The 20,700-nt window shown below is 36.2% G+C and overlaps 1 protein-coding gene across 3 annotated transcripts in view; it reads left to right on the forward strand.

Annotated features, from left to right (window-relative positions):
* Positions 1–20,700, forward strand: part of Cog2 (conserved oligomeric Golgi complex subunit 2) — a 437,003-nt gene that overhangs the window by 14,643 nt on the left and 401,660 nt on the right. For all 3 annotated transcript variants that reach the window (XM_090399142.1, XM_090399141.1, XM_090399143.1), the window contains exon 2: positions 8,228–8,389. In XM_090399142.1, coding sequence (XP_090255268.1) covers positions 8,228–8,389 — 162 coding nt within the window. The remainder of the gene's footprint in view (positions 1–8,227; positions 8,390–20,700) is intronic.

Consider the following 20,700-nt stretch of genomic DNA (forward strand, 5'->3'; position numbering starts at 1 on the left):
AATGATTGGAGTATGGCTCTCATAATACTCATCTATAAAAAAGGAAATAAAGCTGAATGTGAGAATTGCAGAGGAATTTCTCTACTAAGTGTTCCAGATAAGATTTATGCAAGCATACTTGAAAAAAGGTTGAAAAAGATTGTGGAAGAGAAACTCGGAGAAGAACAAGCTGGGTTCAGGCAAAGTTGTCAAGATCAGATTTTCACTTTAAGACATAGTTGGAAAATCGTGGGAATATGTCAAGGATCTGTACTTCAGTTTTGTAGATCTGGAAAAGTCATATGACAAGGTGCCCAGAGAAAAACTTTTTAAAACACTTTAATTATATGGAGTGAATGGAACATTATACTGAGCAGTCTATTTATATTTGTCAGTCAGCAGTTAAAATTGAAGGAAATATAGGAAGATGGTTTGATGTAAAATCAGGGATAAGATAAAGCTGCACTGAATATGAGTGGAAATAACAGATGATCTCCCCTCTTATTCATCATCTGTATGGATCACATTATGAAACAAAGTGACATTAGACGTGATATTAGAATTGGAGATGTCAAACTTAACTCTTTGCTTTATGCTGATGTTGTACTCCTAAACACATCTAGTGCAAGGCTCCAGGATTCTCTGATTAAATTGAATTATGGCTGTAACAAATTTGGCATGAAAATCAGCAAGAAAAATATCAAAACTATGAAAATAATCAGGAGCATAGAAAACTTCAGCTGCATTTCGAATGCAGATCCTATAGAACAAGTAAAATATTTCAGCTATTTAGGCACAGTTTTTAGTGAAGATGACAAGGTTAAATTGGGAAATAGACAACAGAATAAGCAAAGCTGGTATGGTGGAGAGCCGGTTGAATAAATTTCTATAGAATAAGAAAGATTTTAGTCAAAACACCAAACTAGCAGTATACAAGACAGTGTTCAAACCAGTTTTAAGTTATGAATCTGAGAGAGTTGCATTAGAAATAATGCACTTGATCAAAGACTAGTCCACAGATGTCAGGGTTCTGAGAAAAAACTAAGGGAGTGAACTGATGGCATCAATGGCACAATCATATTAAAAATGAAGGTAATAGAAAGGAACTTGACCTTATTCACATTCAAGAATATAACAGCAGAGTTAATCCAAGGTGGTATGGAGAATGAGGGAGGAAAAGTTAGCAAAATAGGTGTTTGATGCCAAGATGGCAGAAAAGACACCCAGAACAACACCAAGGGTCTAGGTGGATTGATTCAGTCAGAGATGCCTTAGAAGCATGGAATGTTAGCTATGACAATATTGGAATACTCACAAGTAATAGACTGATTTGGAGGAAAATTGTTGATAGGAGATTAATAAAATGTACATGTAATCATGTAGTGCTGTCATAGTAACCTGAACACCTCTTGGGAGTACATATCAGGAAATTTATGATGTGATTACTTCACATACTTTTTATCTCTGTACATCAATGTCATTTACTGTCAATATTGAGTGCAATTTTTTAAAAATATTTTTTTTTAGATCTATTCTATTCCCTCAGCCTTACAGTTAGTGGGGTAGCTATATGCTACCATACTAGGGAAATGATTATGAGCAAGGTGATTTCCCATTGCCTTCCCTGCCATATTATATCCTTTGACTGTACCCTGTGTGGCTGCTTGCTGGATGAAAAACCCCAGATAAACTGGTGGAAAAAACCCTGTTGTTCATGCCCAAGACTGGCTAACTTGACTATGGCTGAGGAAGATCCTTAAGCTCCTCACATCGTCAACAGGAATTGAACCTAGGACACTACTTCCCCAGGCATACGGTTGCCAAACGCATAGCCACTAGACTAACTGTGCAGATTTTTTTAGATACAATCAATAAAACTAGATGGTATGTTTACAAACGTCTACTGAAAGCTATTCTTACTTGCTGCCAACTCCAGTCAAAAAGAGTAGTGCAGTCAGAAGTGCATATCAGTATTTATGGTTGATCAAACATTTGAGAACTTGAAATGTGGGAAGGTAGCTGGAGTAGATAATTTGATCAGAAGTACTCAGATAACCCTAACTGGTGAGAATTAGAGGAATTTTCCTTCTCATTGCTTAGTTTTTGTCAATCCCACTTACAAACAGTTGTAAATCTCTAGTACATGAACAGCATTAGTGGCATCCATGAATATGGTAACTATGTTTTTCACACAATCTAGAAGCCTTTCTCCAGAGACCACATATAGGATTTTTTCAAGCCATGTCATGCACTTGCACTATAATATGAAAGGTATTAGTATGAGGTTGATCCACCCTTTGCTGCTGTAACAACCTCCAATCTTCTGGGAAGGTTTTTCACTAGATTTTGGTATGCTGCTGTGGTAATTCCCTTCCATTCTTCCAGAAGAGCATTAATGTGCTTGATCACTGATGTCAGGAGATTCAGCCTGGCTCACAATTGCTATTCAGGTTCATCTCACAGGTGTTCAAGTTAATCAATCTTGCACAGACCTTGCTTTGTGAAATGGGAATTCTGTGCTTTCAACTTTATCTTGCATAAAGTTCGAAGCACAGAATCATCTTGAATGTCATTGTGTGCTGCAGCATTGATTCCTTATTAATAGAACTAGGGGACCCAAGAAATCTGAGTTCTGACCAAGAGAGCTGGGTCAGAACTCGGATCCATAAGTTAAAACTGGTTTGAACACTGTCTTGTATACAGTTAATGTAGTGTTCTGACTAATTTCTCTCTTATTCCATATGAATTTATTCGATTGACTTCCTACCATACCAGCTTTGTTGATTCTGTTGTCTATTTCTATATTTAATTTACCATCTTCACTAAAAATCGTTCCTAAGTAGCTGAAATGTTTTACTTGTTCCACAGGTTCTCCATTCACAACACAGTTGACATTTTCAATGATTCTACCTATTTTCATTGTCTTTGTCTTTTTATTGCTGACCTTCATACCATATCATGCCATATCTATTACAACAGTTATTCAATTTAGTCAGGGAATCTTGCAAACTTGTAGCGGATTTATTTAGAAGTATAACATCATCTGCATGAAGCAAAGAGCGTACATTAACATCTCCACTTCTGATATCATGGTTTGACCAAAGACTAGAGACTGCAGATATGAGAGTCCTGAGAAAATTTAGAGGTGTGAACAGATGGCATCAACGGCAATATCATATTAAAAATGAGGATATTAGGAAAGAACTTGACATTGTCAGCATCCAGGAATGCGTTAGAAGAGCTAATCTCAGGTGGTATGGTCACTTAAACAGAATGGGCAAGGAAAGAATAGCAAAGCAAGTGTTCTCTGCCAGGTTGGCAGGAAAATGACCCAGAGGAAGACCAAGATATAGGTGGATTGATACGGTACAAAGTGCCTTAGACGATAGAAATATAAGATCTGATAATGTTGGAGTCTTGACAAGTAACAGACTGATTTGGAGGAAAATTGTGGATAGGAAGTTAGTAATGATGTAAATTTTTCATGTAGTACTATTATATCCTGTACACCCCTTGAGGTAAATATCAGGAATTTGATGATGACCTGTTGTTTAGAGAGCAGTTATACTATTCATTTAGCTACCCAGGTGAACTTTATATAAGCAGGCATAGTTTGAGAAGAGGCTAAGAAAGTTGCGAAAGACAATCTTTAAATTGAGAATCTAATTTTTCGTGGTTTAATTCACAGTGCACAAAGAAAAGATACATAAAATCATGGTGTTAACTCAGAATAGATTCTTAGAATTTAGACTACTAATCAAATTTTAACAATAAATTGGGAAAGGTGAAAATGCAGACATGAATCAAACGGCATTGAAATTTTATTCAGCAGTATTATTATACATGATGATTATGATACATGATCATACGTGATGATTGATAGACGGAATGTGACAGATATCATTATTGTAAGAAGGTTTAGAGGAGCAGATTGTGATATGGATCATCACTTGTTAAGAATTAAATATAAACAAAGGATAAAAATTAATAAAGTAGGTAGAGGAAAGAGAACACCAAGATCCAAAAATTAAAAGATGGAAAAATCAGACAAAAATATATTGAAAGATTGAGAGAAGAAATAAATGAATAAAATGAGGATGAACTTACAAATAATATGTCTAGATAAAAAATGGGAAGGGATCAAGAATAAAATTACTAAAGTGGCTTAAGAAGTCCTGGGATTCAGAAACAATGATAAAAGAAATGAATGGCATGATTTGGAATGTAGAAAATGTGTTGAAGATAGAAATACAGCTTGTCTAAAGATGCTTGAACGAAAAACTCGAGCAAATGAGAATGAATATAGAGAAAAACGAAAACAAGCTAAAAAGATGTGTAGAAGAAAGAAACGTGAATTGGAAAAGGCAAGGCTAAAAATTGAGATTTTGAAGAATACAGGAAAAAATTAAGAAAATGTATAATAAGATAAAGGAAATTAAAGGTGGTTTTCAACCCAGAACAACTTTCTGCAGAGACCATGAGGGAAGAAACTTGCTCAGTGGAAAAGAGGACATTTTGAAAAGGTGGGCAGAATATTTTGAAGATCTCCTTCAGGACAAAACAAGCTTGGAAAATGACGTTCCAGAAGAAGAGTTTAACGAATCCCTGGCAAGTATGGGAAAAGCTGAGACAGAGGAAGCACCAGAATTAAACGAGTTGGAATTAGCCTTAAAGAGAATGAAAAATAATGAAGCACCTGGTGAAGATGGAATACCAGTTGAACTATTAAAATATGGTGAGCAATCACTACTAATCAAAATACATAAGTGCTTGTCAGAGGTATGGGAAACTGAATCTATGCCTACTGAATGGGATATTGCTATCGTTCCTATACATAAGAAAAATGACAAGTCTCTATGCCAAAATGATAGAATATCACTGTTTTCAGTAATTTACAAAATATTTGCAAGGATACTGGCAACTAGATTGAAACCCTTTATTGAAAAAACGCTGGGCGACTATGTGGCTTTAGGTATGATAGATCAACAACAGAACAAGATTTTTATAGTACGAACTATAATGGAGAAATGCTACTAGTTCAATATCAATCTGCACCATTTGTTTGTGGACTTTAAACAAGCCTATGATAACATTAATAGAGATAAGCTATTTAAAGTCATGAAGGAATTCCAAATTCCACTTAAACTGATAAGATTAGTTAAAATGACACTCAGAAATACCATGGATAGAGTGCAAATACAGGGCGAACTCACACCTGAGTTCAGGATTACCAAAGAATTAGGACAAGGAGATCAACTATCAACAATGCTTTTCAACCTATGCCTTGAAAGGGTAATATGAAATGTAATTATAAACAGAGGTGGAACTATTATGAATAGAAGTCTACAGCTTTTGGCTTTTGCAGATGATGTGGACTGTATTGCAAGAACTGAGAGAAGCCTCAGAGAAGGTTATAGACAAATGAGAGAAGAGGCAAGGAAAATGGGACAACAAATGAAACTAAAACAAAATACTTAATAAACCTTTGAACGAGTCCAACAGTTCAAATATTTGGGTTCAGTAATGACAGAAAGTAATGATATGTCAGTTGAAATTATCTATAGAATAGCTGCTGCAAATAGAACTTATTATAGTATTCAGCCACTATTAAAATCTAATTTGATTTAGATAAAAAGTAAAATCCAGCTATATCAAGTAATCCTCAAACCTGTACTTTTGTGAAACAAACTGTGAAACATGGACAATGATCCAGAGAGATCAAAACTGATTACAAATATGAACAAAAGGTATTAAGAAAGATCTTTGGCCCAATTAATGAGAATGGACTTTGGAAAGTGAGGAATAACAAAGAAATAATGGAGAAATTCAATGAAGTTGATATTATTACTGAAATAAAGGTGAGAAGACTGAGATGGCTAGGACATGTTCAGCGAATGGGGGATGATAGAGCCATAAAAAAAAAAAAGTCTTCATTGTCTGCACCAGGTGGATCTAGGCCCAGAGGACGACCAAAAAGGTGATGGCTTGACAATATGGAGGATGATTTAAAGAAAATGAGAGTAAAGAACTGGAGGAGCAAGGCACAGAATCGTGAAGAATGGAAGGCTATACTGAGACAGGCCCAGGTCCTAAATGGACTGTAATGCCAAGGAGTAGTAGTATTATACATCTCTGTCCAAAAAGAAACCAAACTTTTGATAGAAAATAAAACACAGGCCAATTATAATTATTCAGATCATTTATTTCATTCAATATACTCTCCCTCAGCTTCGATTCAGCGTTTGGCATGGTCAATTAATTCGTTAAATGAGTTTTTTATATTGGTTTTTGGGATACTGTTCAGGGTCATAGTTATTGCTTCTTGAACGTTTTCAGTGGTGTCATATTGCTTTCCTTTCATCGGCAAATGAAGTCAGGGGAAGAGAAAGAAGTCACAGGGTGCTAAATCAGGTGAATATGGTGAGTGATCCAACACACAAACTTGGTTTTTGTGGAAAAACTGTCTCACAATGTTTGAACGATGAGCTGGTGTATTATCGTGCAAAAGTGACCAGCTGATATTCATGCCATATGCGATGAATTCTCACTATTAATCGCTTCAAAACTTCGAGATAAAACTCACCATTGACCGTTTGGCCAGGCAGAACGAATTCTTTGTGGATAACCCTTGGAATCGCAGAAACAAATTAGCATCATCTTTACTTTTGACTTCTCCAAGCGACTTTTTTTTTTTGGATGTCCCTCTTTTGGTGGTCTCCACTCAGCACTCTGCACTTAGTTTCGAGGCTCATTCTCAAAACATCAACGTTTCCCAAAGCCCAAAGACCCAAACTCTTGGTCAAAATGTTGTGCACAGTTGATTTTGGAATCCCCAATTCATCTTCAATCAATCTCATGGACGATTTCAGGTTTTCTTTGATGAAATCACACACTTTTTGGATGTTAACTTCGCTCAGTCCAGTTTTTGGACAGCCCGGCTTTTCGTCGTCTTCAAGCGTCTCACAACCACTTTGAAATCGCTTAAACTTCTCGTAAACTTGACTACGGGATAAACATTCATCACTGTATGCTTTTTGAAGCATTTAATGTGTTTTTTCGGTAAAACTTTCACCAAGTTTAACACAAAAGTCAATCGCAGTCTCTGTTTGAAACTCATTTTCCGACTGTTTGTCAAAACACATTGTCACTCTTGGCACTATAACTTAGCTTCTAATGAAACAAATGTCATAAGCAGTTGACAGAACATTAATGAAAGTTGCCGCTTTCTACAACAAAAAATACAACAGGTTTCTTCTATTTTCTAAACGTTCAGTTTCATTTTGGATAGAGGGTGTATATAAACTTATATAATGTTGTAGTTTTTCATTTTAGACAGATGGAGTGCAAAATTTATGCCAGAAATTTGGCATCATCTTAGATCATTATGCATCTTGAGGCAATTGATAAAAAAAAAAAAAAAAAAGTGAAGAGAAACCTGACTTCTTACATGATCAGTTTATATGTAATGGTTACCCTAAGAAATCCTATATAAGTTATATACAGGAATGTTGGCATGTTTAGACAGGTTTTAGATAAACATTTTTATCTCCCTATCATACACAGCAGTATTTCCATTCACATTACTTTTGTTTAAAGAGAAAGATCCAATAGCAACATACTTACAGAGCAATCCAAAAACTATAGTGCCTTTTTAGATTCATTAAAACCTTTTCAAGAATACTCGGGTATTACCGAAATTCACTGTCATGTGGCAAGTCCTGTGTAAACCACCTTCTTCCATGGAGTTACAAAATCTGCAATAGTGACATGACATAATAGAGAATTTCCTTAAATGCCTTATTTAGAAGAAAATTTCTTAAAACATGTCAAAGAATCAGGTGCGATTATCTGTTCATAGGAAATTCTAAATTAAAAAGCAAGGCTTAATTCTTCGTGATATGTAGAATTGCAAGAAATGGATAGCTAATAGATGTAACAATTGGAATAAGAGAACAAAGCCATTCGTTATGCCATAATCAATGGTTCATATACCGTATTTCTGTTATTTTTTTTTTTTCACATTTGTTTAAAATGTCTGTTATATTTATAAAGCAGCTTAGATATAGTAGCAAAATGTTAGTAATCCAATTTATATTAAATTACACCATAGTAAATCCCAGTTATTGTAATTCATTGTCATATATTTAATATATTTTTTTAATGTATCTTTTTTTTTATTTGTTAATGGACATGTTAACATATTCTTTATTAGCATGTTTATTAATTTCTGACTTGATTATATTTACAGAAGAATTTCAGTATCGATAAATTTCTTAGTGAGCATAGAAAACGTGTTTGCTTAGAAAAGCTCCGTGATGATCTTGGGATTTATCTTCGTGTGCTTCATTCAGCAATGATTGAACTAATTAATAAAGATTATGCAGATTTTGTGAATTTATCTAGCAATCTGGTATGGTATTAAGCATTGAATTTTTTAATTTTAACTATTAAATGTTTATGATTCATTATATGTATTTTATACAGACTTCTTTCTTTGCTTGCCGTAATTTCTCATTCTATCAGCAACAGAGAGTTGGGGTCCATTCTTATAAATTTTTTTTTTTTTTTTTTTTAGGAGTCTGTAGCTATACTATACTTTGAGCAACTAAAATGTTATTCTTCTGAGAATTTGAATATTTTCAAGTCTTAAAAGCTATATTCATGTGAATTAATGAGTGATGTGAACAATAGATCAGAGGAAGCAAGAGGTGAAGTGAAAGACTTGGATAGTGGAACAGGTGAGAACTGAAGTGATTGGTAATGGAAATAGTAGCCATGTGAGATGCAAGAACAGGAATGCAAGAGAGACAGGGGAATGGAGAGGCGGAAAGGGAGATATGGCATAAGGAGATTGTGTGTTGAAAGTAGTGAATATATGTACGGGAGATGGCTTAGCATAGGAATGGGATGACCTCAGATGTGAGGTGGATAGTTGAGCCTGAGGAAATACATGGGGTAATTTGTGATAAAGGTGATTGGGATGGGCAAGTGTGGGGGATATCACAACTAACAGGACAGGTGGCATGAATAGGACTGGTTATAGATTAAAAATGAACTGCTGTGTTTATTTGTGAATGTCAGGGGCATAAATAAGGGAGATGAAATTGTTTCATGGATGAGTTTATTTGTCCAAAAATTGTTAGAATAAGTGAAATATGGTTAGATGAGGATGATATCCCGGCAGAAATAGAAATGGAAGTGTATGATTTCTGTGAGGATAGAAAAGAGAAGAGAGGGGAATGCTGCTGATGATAGCAGGGGAATTATATTTGTATAAAGTGGAGATGGAAGAAGAAAATAATGGCAGTATGTAGTTTGAGTTAGTATGGTGCGAGGTATAGAAGGTTGACAGAAAGACATATTTAGTCAGGTCTTGGTATAGCCAGGGAATGTGGGGAGCAGTGATGAAGAAATGTATAAACTGCTTTGGTTAGTGAACAAGGGAAGGGTGATTATTATAGGTGATTTTACTTATAGTAATCTACAATGGAATGAAGAGAGAGCATTTGAGAATAGTGAAAAGAAATTTCTCGAGTTCTTAACTTGAGAGACCATCTTATCTCAGTTCATGCCCTCCTTTAAGGATTGAGTCTTATTTGATCATTTCATCACAATGTAATCTTGAGTGGGGTGTTGCATTTTCCTCTAGTTGAGGTAATCATTAAGTATTCACCTGGGTGGTGTCTAGTCATATGAAGACTTTAGTGAGGAAAGGATATATGTGGAATTACAAGCTGGTGAATATAAAATGCTTAGGGGATTGCTTGGAGCAATAGCGAGGAATGAGGAGTTTAACCTCTCTTCGCAGGCGATATGAAATATAGTCTCTCCCTATCATGTGAATGCTTGCTTTCCCACAGTGTGGCCTTTTACCACAAAAGGGGCTCTTGCAAAACCAGTAAGTATTCCCACTATAATGCGTGAATAACAATTTCCTGAAACTAGGATATCATCCTAGTTTCAGGAAATGCCAACTGGACTACAGGTAGTGAATGACCTTCACTTCATTTCACTTGGTGAAATGCCACCACTCAGCTTAATGGAGGCCCAGAGTGGCATATGCCATGTTTGGTCTCTAGAGCAGAAATTCCAATTTGTTTGCTCCCCCACTCCCTTTCTGTATGTAATGAGAGTGATACCCTTCAAGGCCATTCCATACATACTGAAAGACCCATAAACTCATTCGTTATGAAGATACATTATTTAAAACGGTAGTATATCAGGAGGCTTCCTGATCAACAGGTGAATAATCCTGCTGCCACATACTCTACCAGGTCGTGCTGGGAGACATCTGAGTAGTGGTATGCTGGAGGCATTGTAAAGGGCATGTTATGGTAAGGAGATTGGTTGCTCTCTGTATGGATGTCATGTCCAAGAGTAATTTCCCCACTTTATCCTTCCATCTTACCATGAACAAACTGACGATAAACATTTCAAACAATGACAGTGACACTGCAACAAAAAAAAGATTCTCCCTCATAAACTAATTCCAATCAAACATACACAATGCAGCCAATCACTACATGCAAACCATGCCAGAATTTCCTTCTTAAAAAAGTCACTTTCACACCCACTTCACTAACATGTCTAGACCTCATGACAGAAACCTAAATAGCTTCTACATCCACTACACTCCAATGTCCAAATTATACACTACATAATTCCTTTCACTACAGTAATGTTTCTCAATGTGGGGCAATTTGAATATTTTGAGGGTCAATTAGAAGTACATGCACATATTTATATTATACTTTTTCAGAACTTGGCTGACTATTATGCTGGGGGGGGGACATCAAGATCTTTGAGATGTTGAGATGAGGCATCAAGATCTTTGAGATGTTGAGGTGGGGCATGATCCAAAAAACGTTGAGAAACAGGCGCATCCTGCACTACAAGATGCGCCTGTGCCTTTTGTGAGATTAGACATTGCATGCCAGAGAGCAGCTAATTAACAATTCCCTGCTGGTCAAGGTTTCATTGTCCCCATCTAGTAATATTCATCTTCTACATTTACTGTTCTCCAAACTCCAAGACCTCTTCACATTTTTCTCCATGATATTTGACCATCTACAATCCAGCGATCCAGATAGTGAGGTCATCTTCCTTTTAGACTTCAACATCCATAATTCTAGCTGGCTTCCCATTTATAACACCACTGACAAAGCTGGATGAGAGGCCGAAATCTTTGCATCTAGCAATGACCTAATGCATATTGTTCATCTACCTACACAAATTCCTGACAACTCTTCACCACCCTTCAGTACTTGGGATATCTTTTTAACCAATTCTTGCTCCTAATGCACCACACAGGTCACGCACTTCCCCTCTCAGCAGTTCAGAGCACAATCTTTTATAAGAGTCCTCTCTCACAGAATGTCCCCCCTCAAGCTACTTCTCCGTTATCCTCTGGCACTACAAAAGCACCAAATGGGATGACCCCTGGAAATTGGTCTGATTATTACTTCAGCTCATCAAACCTTAACACCTGCTCTGAACAAGTCACAGAAATTATCTTCACTGGCATGAATGCCATCATCCCCACTTCTACCCAGAATCCTCATCTGCTTTCCAAGCCCAGGTTCGACAGAATGTGTATCAGAGCAGTTGAAAACAATTCAGCTTACTGTAGGTGGCTCACATCAAGAATTCCAACTTCATACTTTGCCTATACTGAAGCATGCAACAAGTGCAAAACAATCATCAGGAGTAGAAAACTTATCTATTGTCCAAATGGAAGCCATATCTTTTGGTCCTTTGCTATGGCTGTTGGATGCAACTTCTGCTCACTTGCCCTTCTACCTCTCTCTCTCTCATCCTGATGGCACCCCTGTTATTTCACTGAAAGATGAAGAAACCTCCTGGCATCACTTTTCTTCAAATTCCTGCATTGATGACCAAGGGAAATCACCTCATACCATACCGGAATCCAACCATCATATGCCTCCTCTAGTTTTTAGACAAAAAGACATCAGAAAATTACTAAATGACTTGGACACTAAAAAGTCTCCTGGTCCTGATGATGCCCCTCTATTTTTCTCAAACACTTTGCTGCAGAGCTAACACCTGTCCTATATCATCTCTACAATCTATTATATATAGCTGGTACCTATCCCAGCATGTGGAAGCAATCACATCCAACCTATTCTCTCCCCTCCCCCCAAAAAAAGAGAGAAATAAGTCACCTGTCAAAGTACAAACCAGTAAAATTGCCATCACCTCCATCCTCTCAAAAGTAATGGAGAAAGTCATCAATAGCCAACTTCTCCATCAATTAATCAGTGACCAACAGTATGGATCCTGCCATTCAAGATTCACAGCTGACCTTTTAGCTTGCATCACCCACCACCAGATGTGCAGTGGAAAGGTTCAGTGAAACAAATGCAGTTGCTCTTGAGATTTCCAGAACTTTTGATCATGTCTGGCATTGAGACCTGCTAAACAAACTGCCATCCTTTCTTTTAGGCTTGCACGGTGATCCGAATGCATTTTTGGAAATTATGGAGACAACTACCATGTTTGAATAAAAACTTTAGTTTAATATTACTCATCATCATCATCATCATCAAATTCCTGCCATGTACCCTCAAGGGGTGTACAGGATATGACAGTACTACATGAAAAAATTACATCATTACTAACTTCCTATCTACAATTTTCCTCCAAATCAGTCTGTTACTTGTCAAGACTCCAACATTATCAGATCTTATATTTCTATCGTCTAAGGCACTTTGTACCGTATCAATCCACCTATATCTTGGTCTTCCTCTGGGTTGTTTTCCTGCCAACCTGGCAGAGAACACTGGTTTTGCTAATCTTTCCTCGCCCATTCTGTTTAAGTGACCATACCACTTGACATTAGCTCTGCTAATGCATTCTTGGATGCTGACAATGTCAAGTTGTTTCCTAATATCCTCATTTTTAATATGATATTGCCATTGATGCCATTTGTTCACGCCTCTAATCTTTCTCAGGACTCTCATATCTGCGGTCTCTAGTCTTTGGTCAAGTGTTTTACTTCTGACCCAGCTCTCAGATCCATAAGTTAAAATTGGTTTGAACACAGTCTTGTATACAGCTAATTTAGTGTTCCGACTAATTTCTTTCTTATTCCATATGAATTTATTCAATTGACTTCCCACGATACCAGCTTTGCTGATTCTGTTGTCTATTTCTATATTTAGTTTACCATCTTCAGTAAAAATTGTGCCTAAGTAGCTGAAATGTTTTACTTGTTCCACAGGTTCTCCATTCACAACACAGTTGACATTTTCAATAATTCTGCCTATTTTCATTGTCTTTGTCTTTTTATTGCTGAGCTTCATACCATATCTATTACAACAGCTATTCAATTTAGTCAGAGAATCTTGCAGACTTGTAGCGGATTTATTTAGAAGTATAACATCATCCGCATAAAGCAAAGAGCTGACATTAACATCTCCAATTTTGATATCAGGTTTAATACCACATTCCTTCATAATGTGATCCATATAGAAAATGAATAACAGAGGGGATAATGTACATCCTTGTCTCACACCAGATTTAACATTAAACCATCTTCCTGTACTTCCTTCAATTCTAACTGCTGACTCACAACTCAAATAAAGACTAAGTATTGCTTGATATAATGCCCCATTGACACCATATAACTGCAGCCTATTGAATAGCTTCTCTCTTGGCACCTTGTCATATGCCTTTTCCAAATCGACAAAACTTAAATACAGATCTTTGTTATATTCCCATGCTTTCTCGACTATTTGTCGTAAAGTGAAGATCTGATCCTGACAGCCTCTATTTGGCCTGAATCCAGCTTGTTCTTCACCAAGCTTTTCTTCCACAATTCTTCTGAACCGTTTCTCAAGTATACTTGCATAGATCTTGCCAGGAACACTCAGTAAGGAAATACCTCTGTAATTCTCACATTCAGTTTTATTTCCCTTTTTATATATGGGTACTATGAGAGCACTACTCCAATCATCGGGAATTCGTCCCTCTGTCCAGGCTTTCTGAACTATGCAGTGCAGCCACTGTAAGACTCTTATACCACCACCATACTTCAGCATTTCTGGTCGAATATCATCTACTCCTGCTGCCTTTCCACATTTGAAGCCTTTGATGGCTTTTTCTACTTCAAGTATGGATATGTATTCCTGACTGCATGCCTGGTCAGTGTTTTTTATCACTGTGCTGTCATCACTGCTTGTTTCATTTAGCAGTTTTTCAAAGTAATTACTCCATACTTCAAGGATATCTTTTTCTCCTGTTTTCATTTCACCTTTATCATCTCTAATTCCTTTTACAGCACTCTTTCCTCCATTCCTAAGCTTCTTCAACAACCTCCAGAATATTTTGCCACCTTCTTGATATTTATATTCTTGCCAAAGGCCTCCCATGACTTTTGTTTAGCTAGTTTTACACACTGTTTAGCTTTCTTACATTTGTCTCTGTATTCTGTAAGAGTAAAAGCTGACTTATTTGCCAGGAACTTTTGATATGCTTTCTTCTTTTCCTTCACTGCCTCTTTAACTTCCTGTGTCCACCAGGGAGTTCTGATTTTTTTATCTTTGCACACAACCTCACCACATGCCTCTCTGGCAGAATCAATCAATGTTTCCTTCAGAGTTTGCCACTGAATCTCCAAGGTTTGATTCCTGTTCTCAAACTCTTTCATTTTCTTTTCAATAATATTTCTGTATTTTAGTCTACAGTTTACATCTGAGAGCTGCTCAATTTTTATTCGCTTTAAAACTTTCTTACATGTTATTCTTTTCAATATGAAATTCAATTTTATCCTGCTCAAGACTAAATAGTGATCACTTTCAATTTCAAATCCTCTGTACACTCTGGTGTCCTGCACCAGGGAGAAAACATCACTATCAACAATAACATAGTCAATGAGACTTTTCTTATTCCTAGCCTCTTCTCTCCATGTGAATTTGTGTACATTTTTATGTTGGAACATGGTGTTAGTAATAACCAGTCCATGTCCTGAGCAGAAATCCAACAGATATTTGCCATTATTATTAGCTTTGCTCTTTTCTCCAAATTTTCCCAAAATATTTTTGTATGTCTCACAATCATTTCCTACTCTACTATTTAGATCCCCAACAAGGACCAACTTTTCCTTTTTCATTGTGTCAGTTGCTTTTTCTAAAGCCTCAAAAAATTCCTCCACTTCTACCTTAGTAGAACCTTCTGTGGGACCATAGGCACAAATAAGTCTCATTGTCCAGTTCCCCATTCTCATATTTGCCCACATTACTCTACTTGAGACTGACTGCCATTCAAGAAGATTAGCCTCGTATTGTGTTGAATACTATGGCTACTCCTTCTTTTCCTTGATTGTTATTGCCTGAATATAACATTTTGTATTTATTGCTCAGAAAGATCTCACCAGTTTTGGTCTTTTTTGTTTCAGTCACCCCTATTATGTCGATCTGGTACTTTTCTAATTCCTCAGCTAGCTCCATTTCTTTGCCATTCAGGCTTCTTACGTTGATAGTACCGATCTTTAACTCTGGTGATGTTGAGTTGGGGTTTGTTTTCAGATTTGTTCCAGTAGCTGACTTTTCGCTGTTCGCCCTGGTTCCCTGGCGAAAACAACGGGGGCCTTGTTTAACCGGGCGACGCCCCAGCAGGCATGAAATTTTGTCATGTTGTACCATCATTTTTTATTTTGGTTTAACCAATAAGAATACAATTTGGTCGGCTAAATCCCAAATTGCCAGGCCATCCTCGTTCGTTCAGTATCAAAGTAGATACCCAACAGGGTGCACCACGAGAAGGTGAGGATTGGACATTAGGTCAGAAGCCCTGGTCGGTTCTCCGCATTCCTTTAAAGGCTATGTGGAGGTCTCCTCTCAGTTATACAGCTTTGATCCTTAAGCACCCCTAAAATATTACTAAAATTTACAATTCGACATTTCGACTTTTATGTCAAGGTCATCTTCTAGAGCGTACAAATATACACAAGAAACAAGCTATACTACAATCAGACTGGTTCGTTAAAGACACTGACCAACCGCTACCTAGGTCAGTGTCTTTAACGAACCAGTCTGATTGTAGTATAGCTTGTTTCTTGTGTATATTTGTACGCTCTAGAAGATGACCTTGACATAAAAGTCGAAATGTCGAATTGTAAATTTTAGTAATATTAAACTAAAGTTTTTATTCAAACACGGTAGTTGTCTCCATAATTTCCAAATCTGCCATCCTTTGGTCAACTTGCTACCATTTGTAATTGGGTTGCTAGCTTCCTCTCTGGTCCAATGCAGGCTCTGTATTATCATCCGTAAAATATGTCCTTTTTGTATATCTTATACTTTTACTTTACTTTTATCTATTCTTCTCTATCCTGCTGTCTCTATCAATTATTGTTATCCTTCCCTAATTTATCTTTGTTTTAACTTTCTCTATCCTTCATCTTTCGTTCACTCTATTCACTGTTACTCTATTTTATTACGCATTACACTTTTACTTATGTTACTGCAGGTTATCTAATACCTTCAGAACCTTGGAAAATTTATTTAATGTTTCGACTGCGTCACCAAATTTCCCCTATATGAGTATTAAATATAGTTAAGATTACCTGCAGTATCTCTCTATATCTATCTCAAGTGTTATTGACAGTCGTAGCTACTCTTAACTTTGCACACAGGTTCGCATTTTATTTAGGAGCAGTGCATTGGATTAAAGATCAGTGAATACACATTCTTTAGCATAACAAACATTTATTAAACTAGGATACATTAATACAGTTTCTTCAATGAATTGGTTCTTCACAAAATTAAAAGGTAGAATTATAATCTCATGTATAATCACATTAAAATAGACAGCAATACTATTATTATAATCACATCAGAATAGTCAGCAATACTATCAAATGCCATTCTATAACCTCATTCATTCTGCTGCTAAGAATTATAATCTCATCTAATATACGCACATTAAAATGCACAGCAATACTATCAAATGCCAATCTATAATCTCATTCATTCTGCTGCTAAGAATTATAATCTCATAAATTGTACATACATAATGAATATGCAGCAATACAATCATATTCCAATCTATATTTTCATTCATTCTACTGCAAAGAATTGTAATCTCATACAATTCTTCATTATGTATGTACATGCAGCAATACTATCATATTCCAATCTATAATTTCATTCATTCTGCTGCTAAGAATCATAATCTCATAAATTGTATATATATGCAATAAACATGCAGTAATATTATCATATAAGAATCGATGTTCGCATCCTAGAACTAAACTGTTCAAACAATATGCATATATTTCACTCAACAAGTTTCTCATATTTAATTTATATCAACTACTCTTTAGCCTCTTTGTCTGGGACAAATGATCCCAATTTAACTTTTATATATATGTCCCGCTGAATATATATACTTCAAACAACAAGTATGCTATATCCAAATTGCTACCAGTATTTCTTTAACCTCATAGTCCGGGACAAATTATCGCAATTTAACTTTATATATGTCCTGCCGAATATATAAATATTTCAAGGTTGTAACTCACGGTTCTTCTCTTGACACAATTATCTGAACTGGCTCTTTCGTCTCTTATCTGGTTCTACTGGCTTCTTTTCCGACCTGGGCTTCATCATTTGTGCAGGTTTCCTTTTTGTTAGCTCCGTCGTGTTGTAGAAGATTTTTTGGGGATTGGATCATGTCTTACCGATACTGCTTTTCCGTCCTGGGCTTTAACATTCGTGCGGGCTTCTTTCCTTTAGCGCCGTCACAACTCGAAGAATTCCCAGAGCTTGATGCATATTATTTCGGTTCAACTTTTCCTTTGACATTTCCCTACTTCTCTCTATACGTCCAATGGATCTGCGATGCTGGATTCCGAGACACCACAAGATGAGACTGCTTTTTCTTCTGCATTTCTGCGTACTTGCTTCTTTTCCCTGTTTCTACTTATGTGTACCGGCATACAGTCGCTGCTTACTTCCTCCACCTGCTATATATTCAATCTCCTGTCTCTGGATACCTGGATAAAGAGCCCCCTGGATACTTCTGGGTCCTTTCTTATACTCCCTCTTGCAGTCCTTGGAATAAGGGTTGAGAACCCCAAGCATTCCCGTGCAAAAAAAGGGGAATGTGACCGAGTTGTTTACTTTTGTTTCCCCCAGAAAACACAGAAATAATCTTATTCACTATATGTGGGATATCCTTAGTTGTTCGCCGCCTGTTGTTGCACTATCCTTGGGTATTAGGTTAAGCTTTGAACAATTGAAGGTGCTTTACGATTTCCAAATAAGGCTTCTAAGCTCTTTGTTTCAAATTGGAACCACTAAAATGACAGGCTGCTTTCTAAGGCATTGGCCTTGAAATACACAGCTTAACATTCCTACCATTTCAACACATACTTGTATGGTTTTTCAAATCACAAAAAAATTATAACTACAGTTAACATAACCCTTACATACAAAATTCGTAATAACAAAATTCCATAATCAGCGTTAAAATTACAATCTCCTATATACAATGTTTCTGACCTCTGTAAAAGTTGATGCAAAGTTAAGAAAAAAAATTCTTACTGCATCGAATTTTACAAATTGTCCTAAAAAACTCTCTATCACTCATGTTGCTACTTGTGGCTTCCGAATCCATTCTATCCACATTCATGCTTTACAAAATTTTTTTTTAGAATACAGTCATACCCCGAAGTTACACGGTAGGTGGACCAACAAAAAAGTGCGCAAGTCGAATTTGCGTAACTCGGGTATAATTTTGCGTACAAAATATTAGTTAATTGGGACCAAAGGTTTACAAAAACACCTATATTTTTTAAGAAATATAATCATAATTGTATTTTTCGTACATAAAAAAAAAAAAAGAAAGTTATTTTGATGTCAATGGTTTCATAAAATCTAATAGATTTGTCTGAGGGCATAATGTCTTTTTTCTTGTCACGCAAAATTTCTTCATAGCAAGCTGATGATTTTTTTATTCCTTACTTTGTGGCTACAATTCATTCCTCGTTAGAATATGTCCTCCAAAATCTGTAAACCTTTCTTTTATGATTGTTCTTACTGTGGATTCCTGTAGATCAAACTTCTTTACTAGCTCACAAATTTTCATTCCGCCTTCAAAATCCTTAATAATGTTGAGTTTTGTTTCCAAAGTCAATGTTTTTCTTTTCTTGCTAGCTGTAGAAGAATCGGACTTGCTTCCTTTGGACGACATTATTATTTTTTATGTGATAAATTTTTTATCAAGAACATAACATTAAACAATCGCAAGGTTTGTAAACTATAAAAATAGTGTATGAATGGAGACTGTGCGAAACACGTCAGTGCTTGTTCACAGCATGTGCGACATTGGCAAATATGGCCAGCACTGGAAAGATACGACTAGTGGTGAAGCAGGACAGGAATCCGTACATATATGAAACCATGTAAGTCGGGGTATGACTGTATATATATTTATACAGTTTTGTCGGCCTGATCTTTCTGCAAAACTGTTTCAATCCAATTAATTTAGTATAATTATTGTGGATTTTATGCTGCCGACAGCTGTGCCATTGTAAATGAAGTGTTTCCTTTGCTCTGTTTTTAAAATCTATCGTCTTTATTGTATACTTTTTTATACTTATTATTTATTACCTTTGTTACGTTCTTCTTTATATTTAATTTTATTATTACTTTAATTTACCTTACTATATCTCTATTCTTTATTATCTTTATTCTATCCTTACTTTAACTTTATCTAATCCTTTCATGTACTCTATTAACTTTAGTATCTTGCTCTACCTTCAGTATTTTTTACGTATACCAGATCACTAGAAATTTATTTTTGATATTACGACTGCGCCACCAGCGGTCTCCTTGTGGTATAAGAAATATCAATACTTCCAGTAAAGTTCGCTTACTATCTTAAGGCCCTTCTTAATAATATATTTCAGTCATAGCTAACACTTAACTTCAATTCGTAGCTAACTGTAAACTCCCTGCTCACAGGTTCGCATTTAGTTGGAAACAGTGCATTGTGTAAAAGATCAGGAACCCTTTGTAAATGAAACAAACACGTTTATTTGTACTGAAACAATCATACAATTTACACATTAATGAATTACTACTTCTTACTCTACTCTAAGATTAGCACTTTAGAGGAAAACTTCCTTTAGAACATTTACGTAAGCATGCAACATAATACAAATCATTGAGCAATTTAAAGAAAACTATCAGCCCATTTACAATATAGGAATTATCATGCCTTGTTAACTCTACTATAAATTCCAGCCTTCACTTTATATAAACTTCTCTTTATGCAAACTATTCTCATTATACTACATATAGTAACTCTATAAATTTATCAGTCCTTCTAAAACAGTCTTTGATAAACATAGACAAAATTGCATAAAAAAATAAACTCACATCAGTATAGTGCACTTGTTCACATTTCCTTTACGGATTCCCTGGCTTCTTTTCCGTATATCAGGTCTTGGGCTTTTACTTGGAGATCTTATGAACACCGACATTTCATCGACGAATGGCTGGCGGGACCCGAAGCACAAATTTCCCAGTGTTTTGAGACTCGGGCGAAGGTTTGATGGTCGAGGCCTCATACTGGCAATGCATTCTGTCCATCGTCGCTGTTCCCGTGGTAATTAGGTAATTAGAAGCTCCTGGAGCTTCTCATCTCAGCATCATCTGAACGGGACGAAAGGCATGGATCGACGATACGCTCTTC

Source organism: Typopeltis vanoorti, chromosome 10, assembly GCF_054136105.1.
Source record: "Typopeltis vanoorti isolate ZY-2024b chromosome 10, IOZ_Tvanoo_1.0, whole genome shotgun sequence".
Lineage (NCBI taxonomy): Eukaryota > Metazoa > Arthropoda > Arachnida > Uropygi > Thelyphonidae > Typopeltis > Typopeltis vanoorti.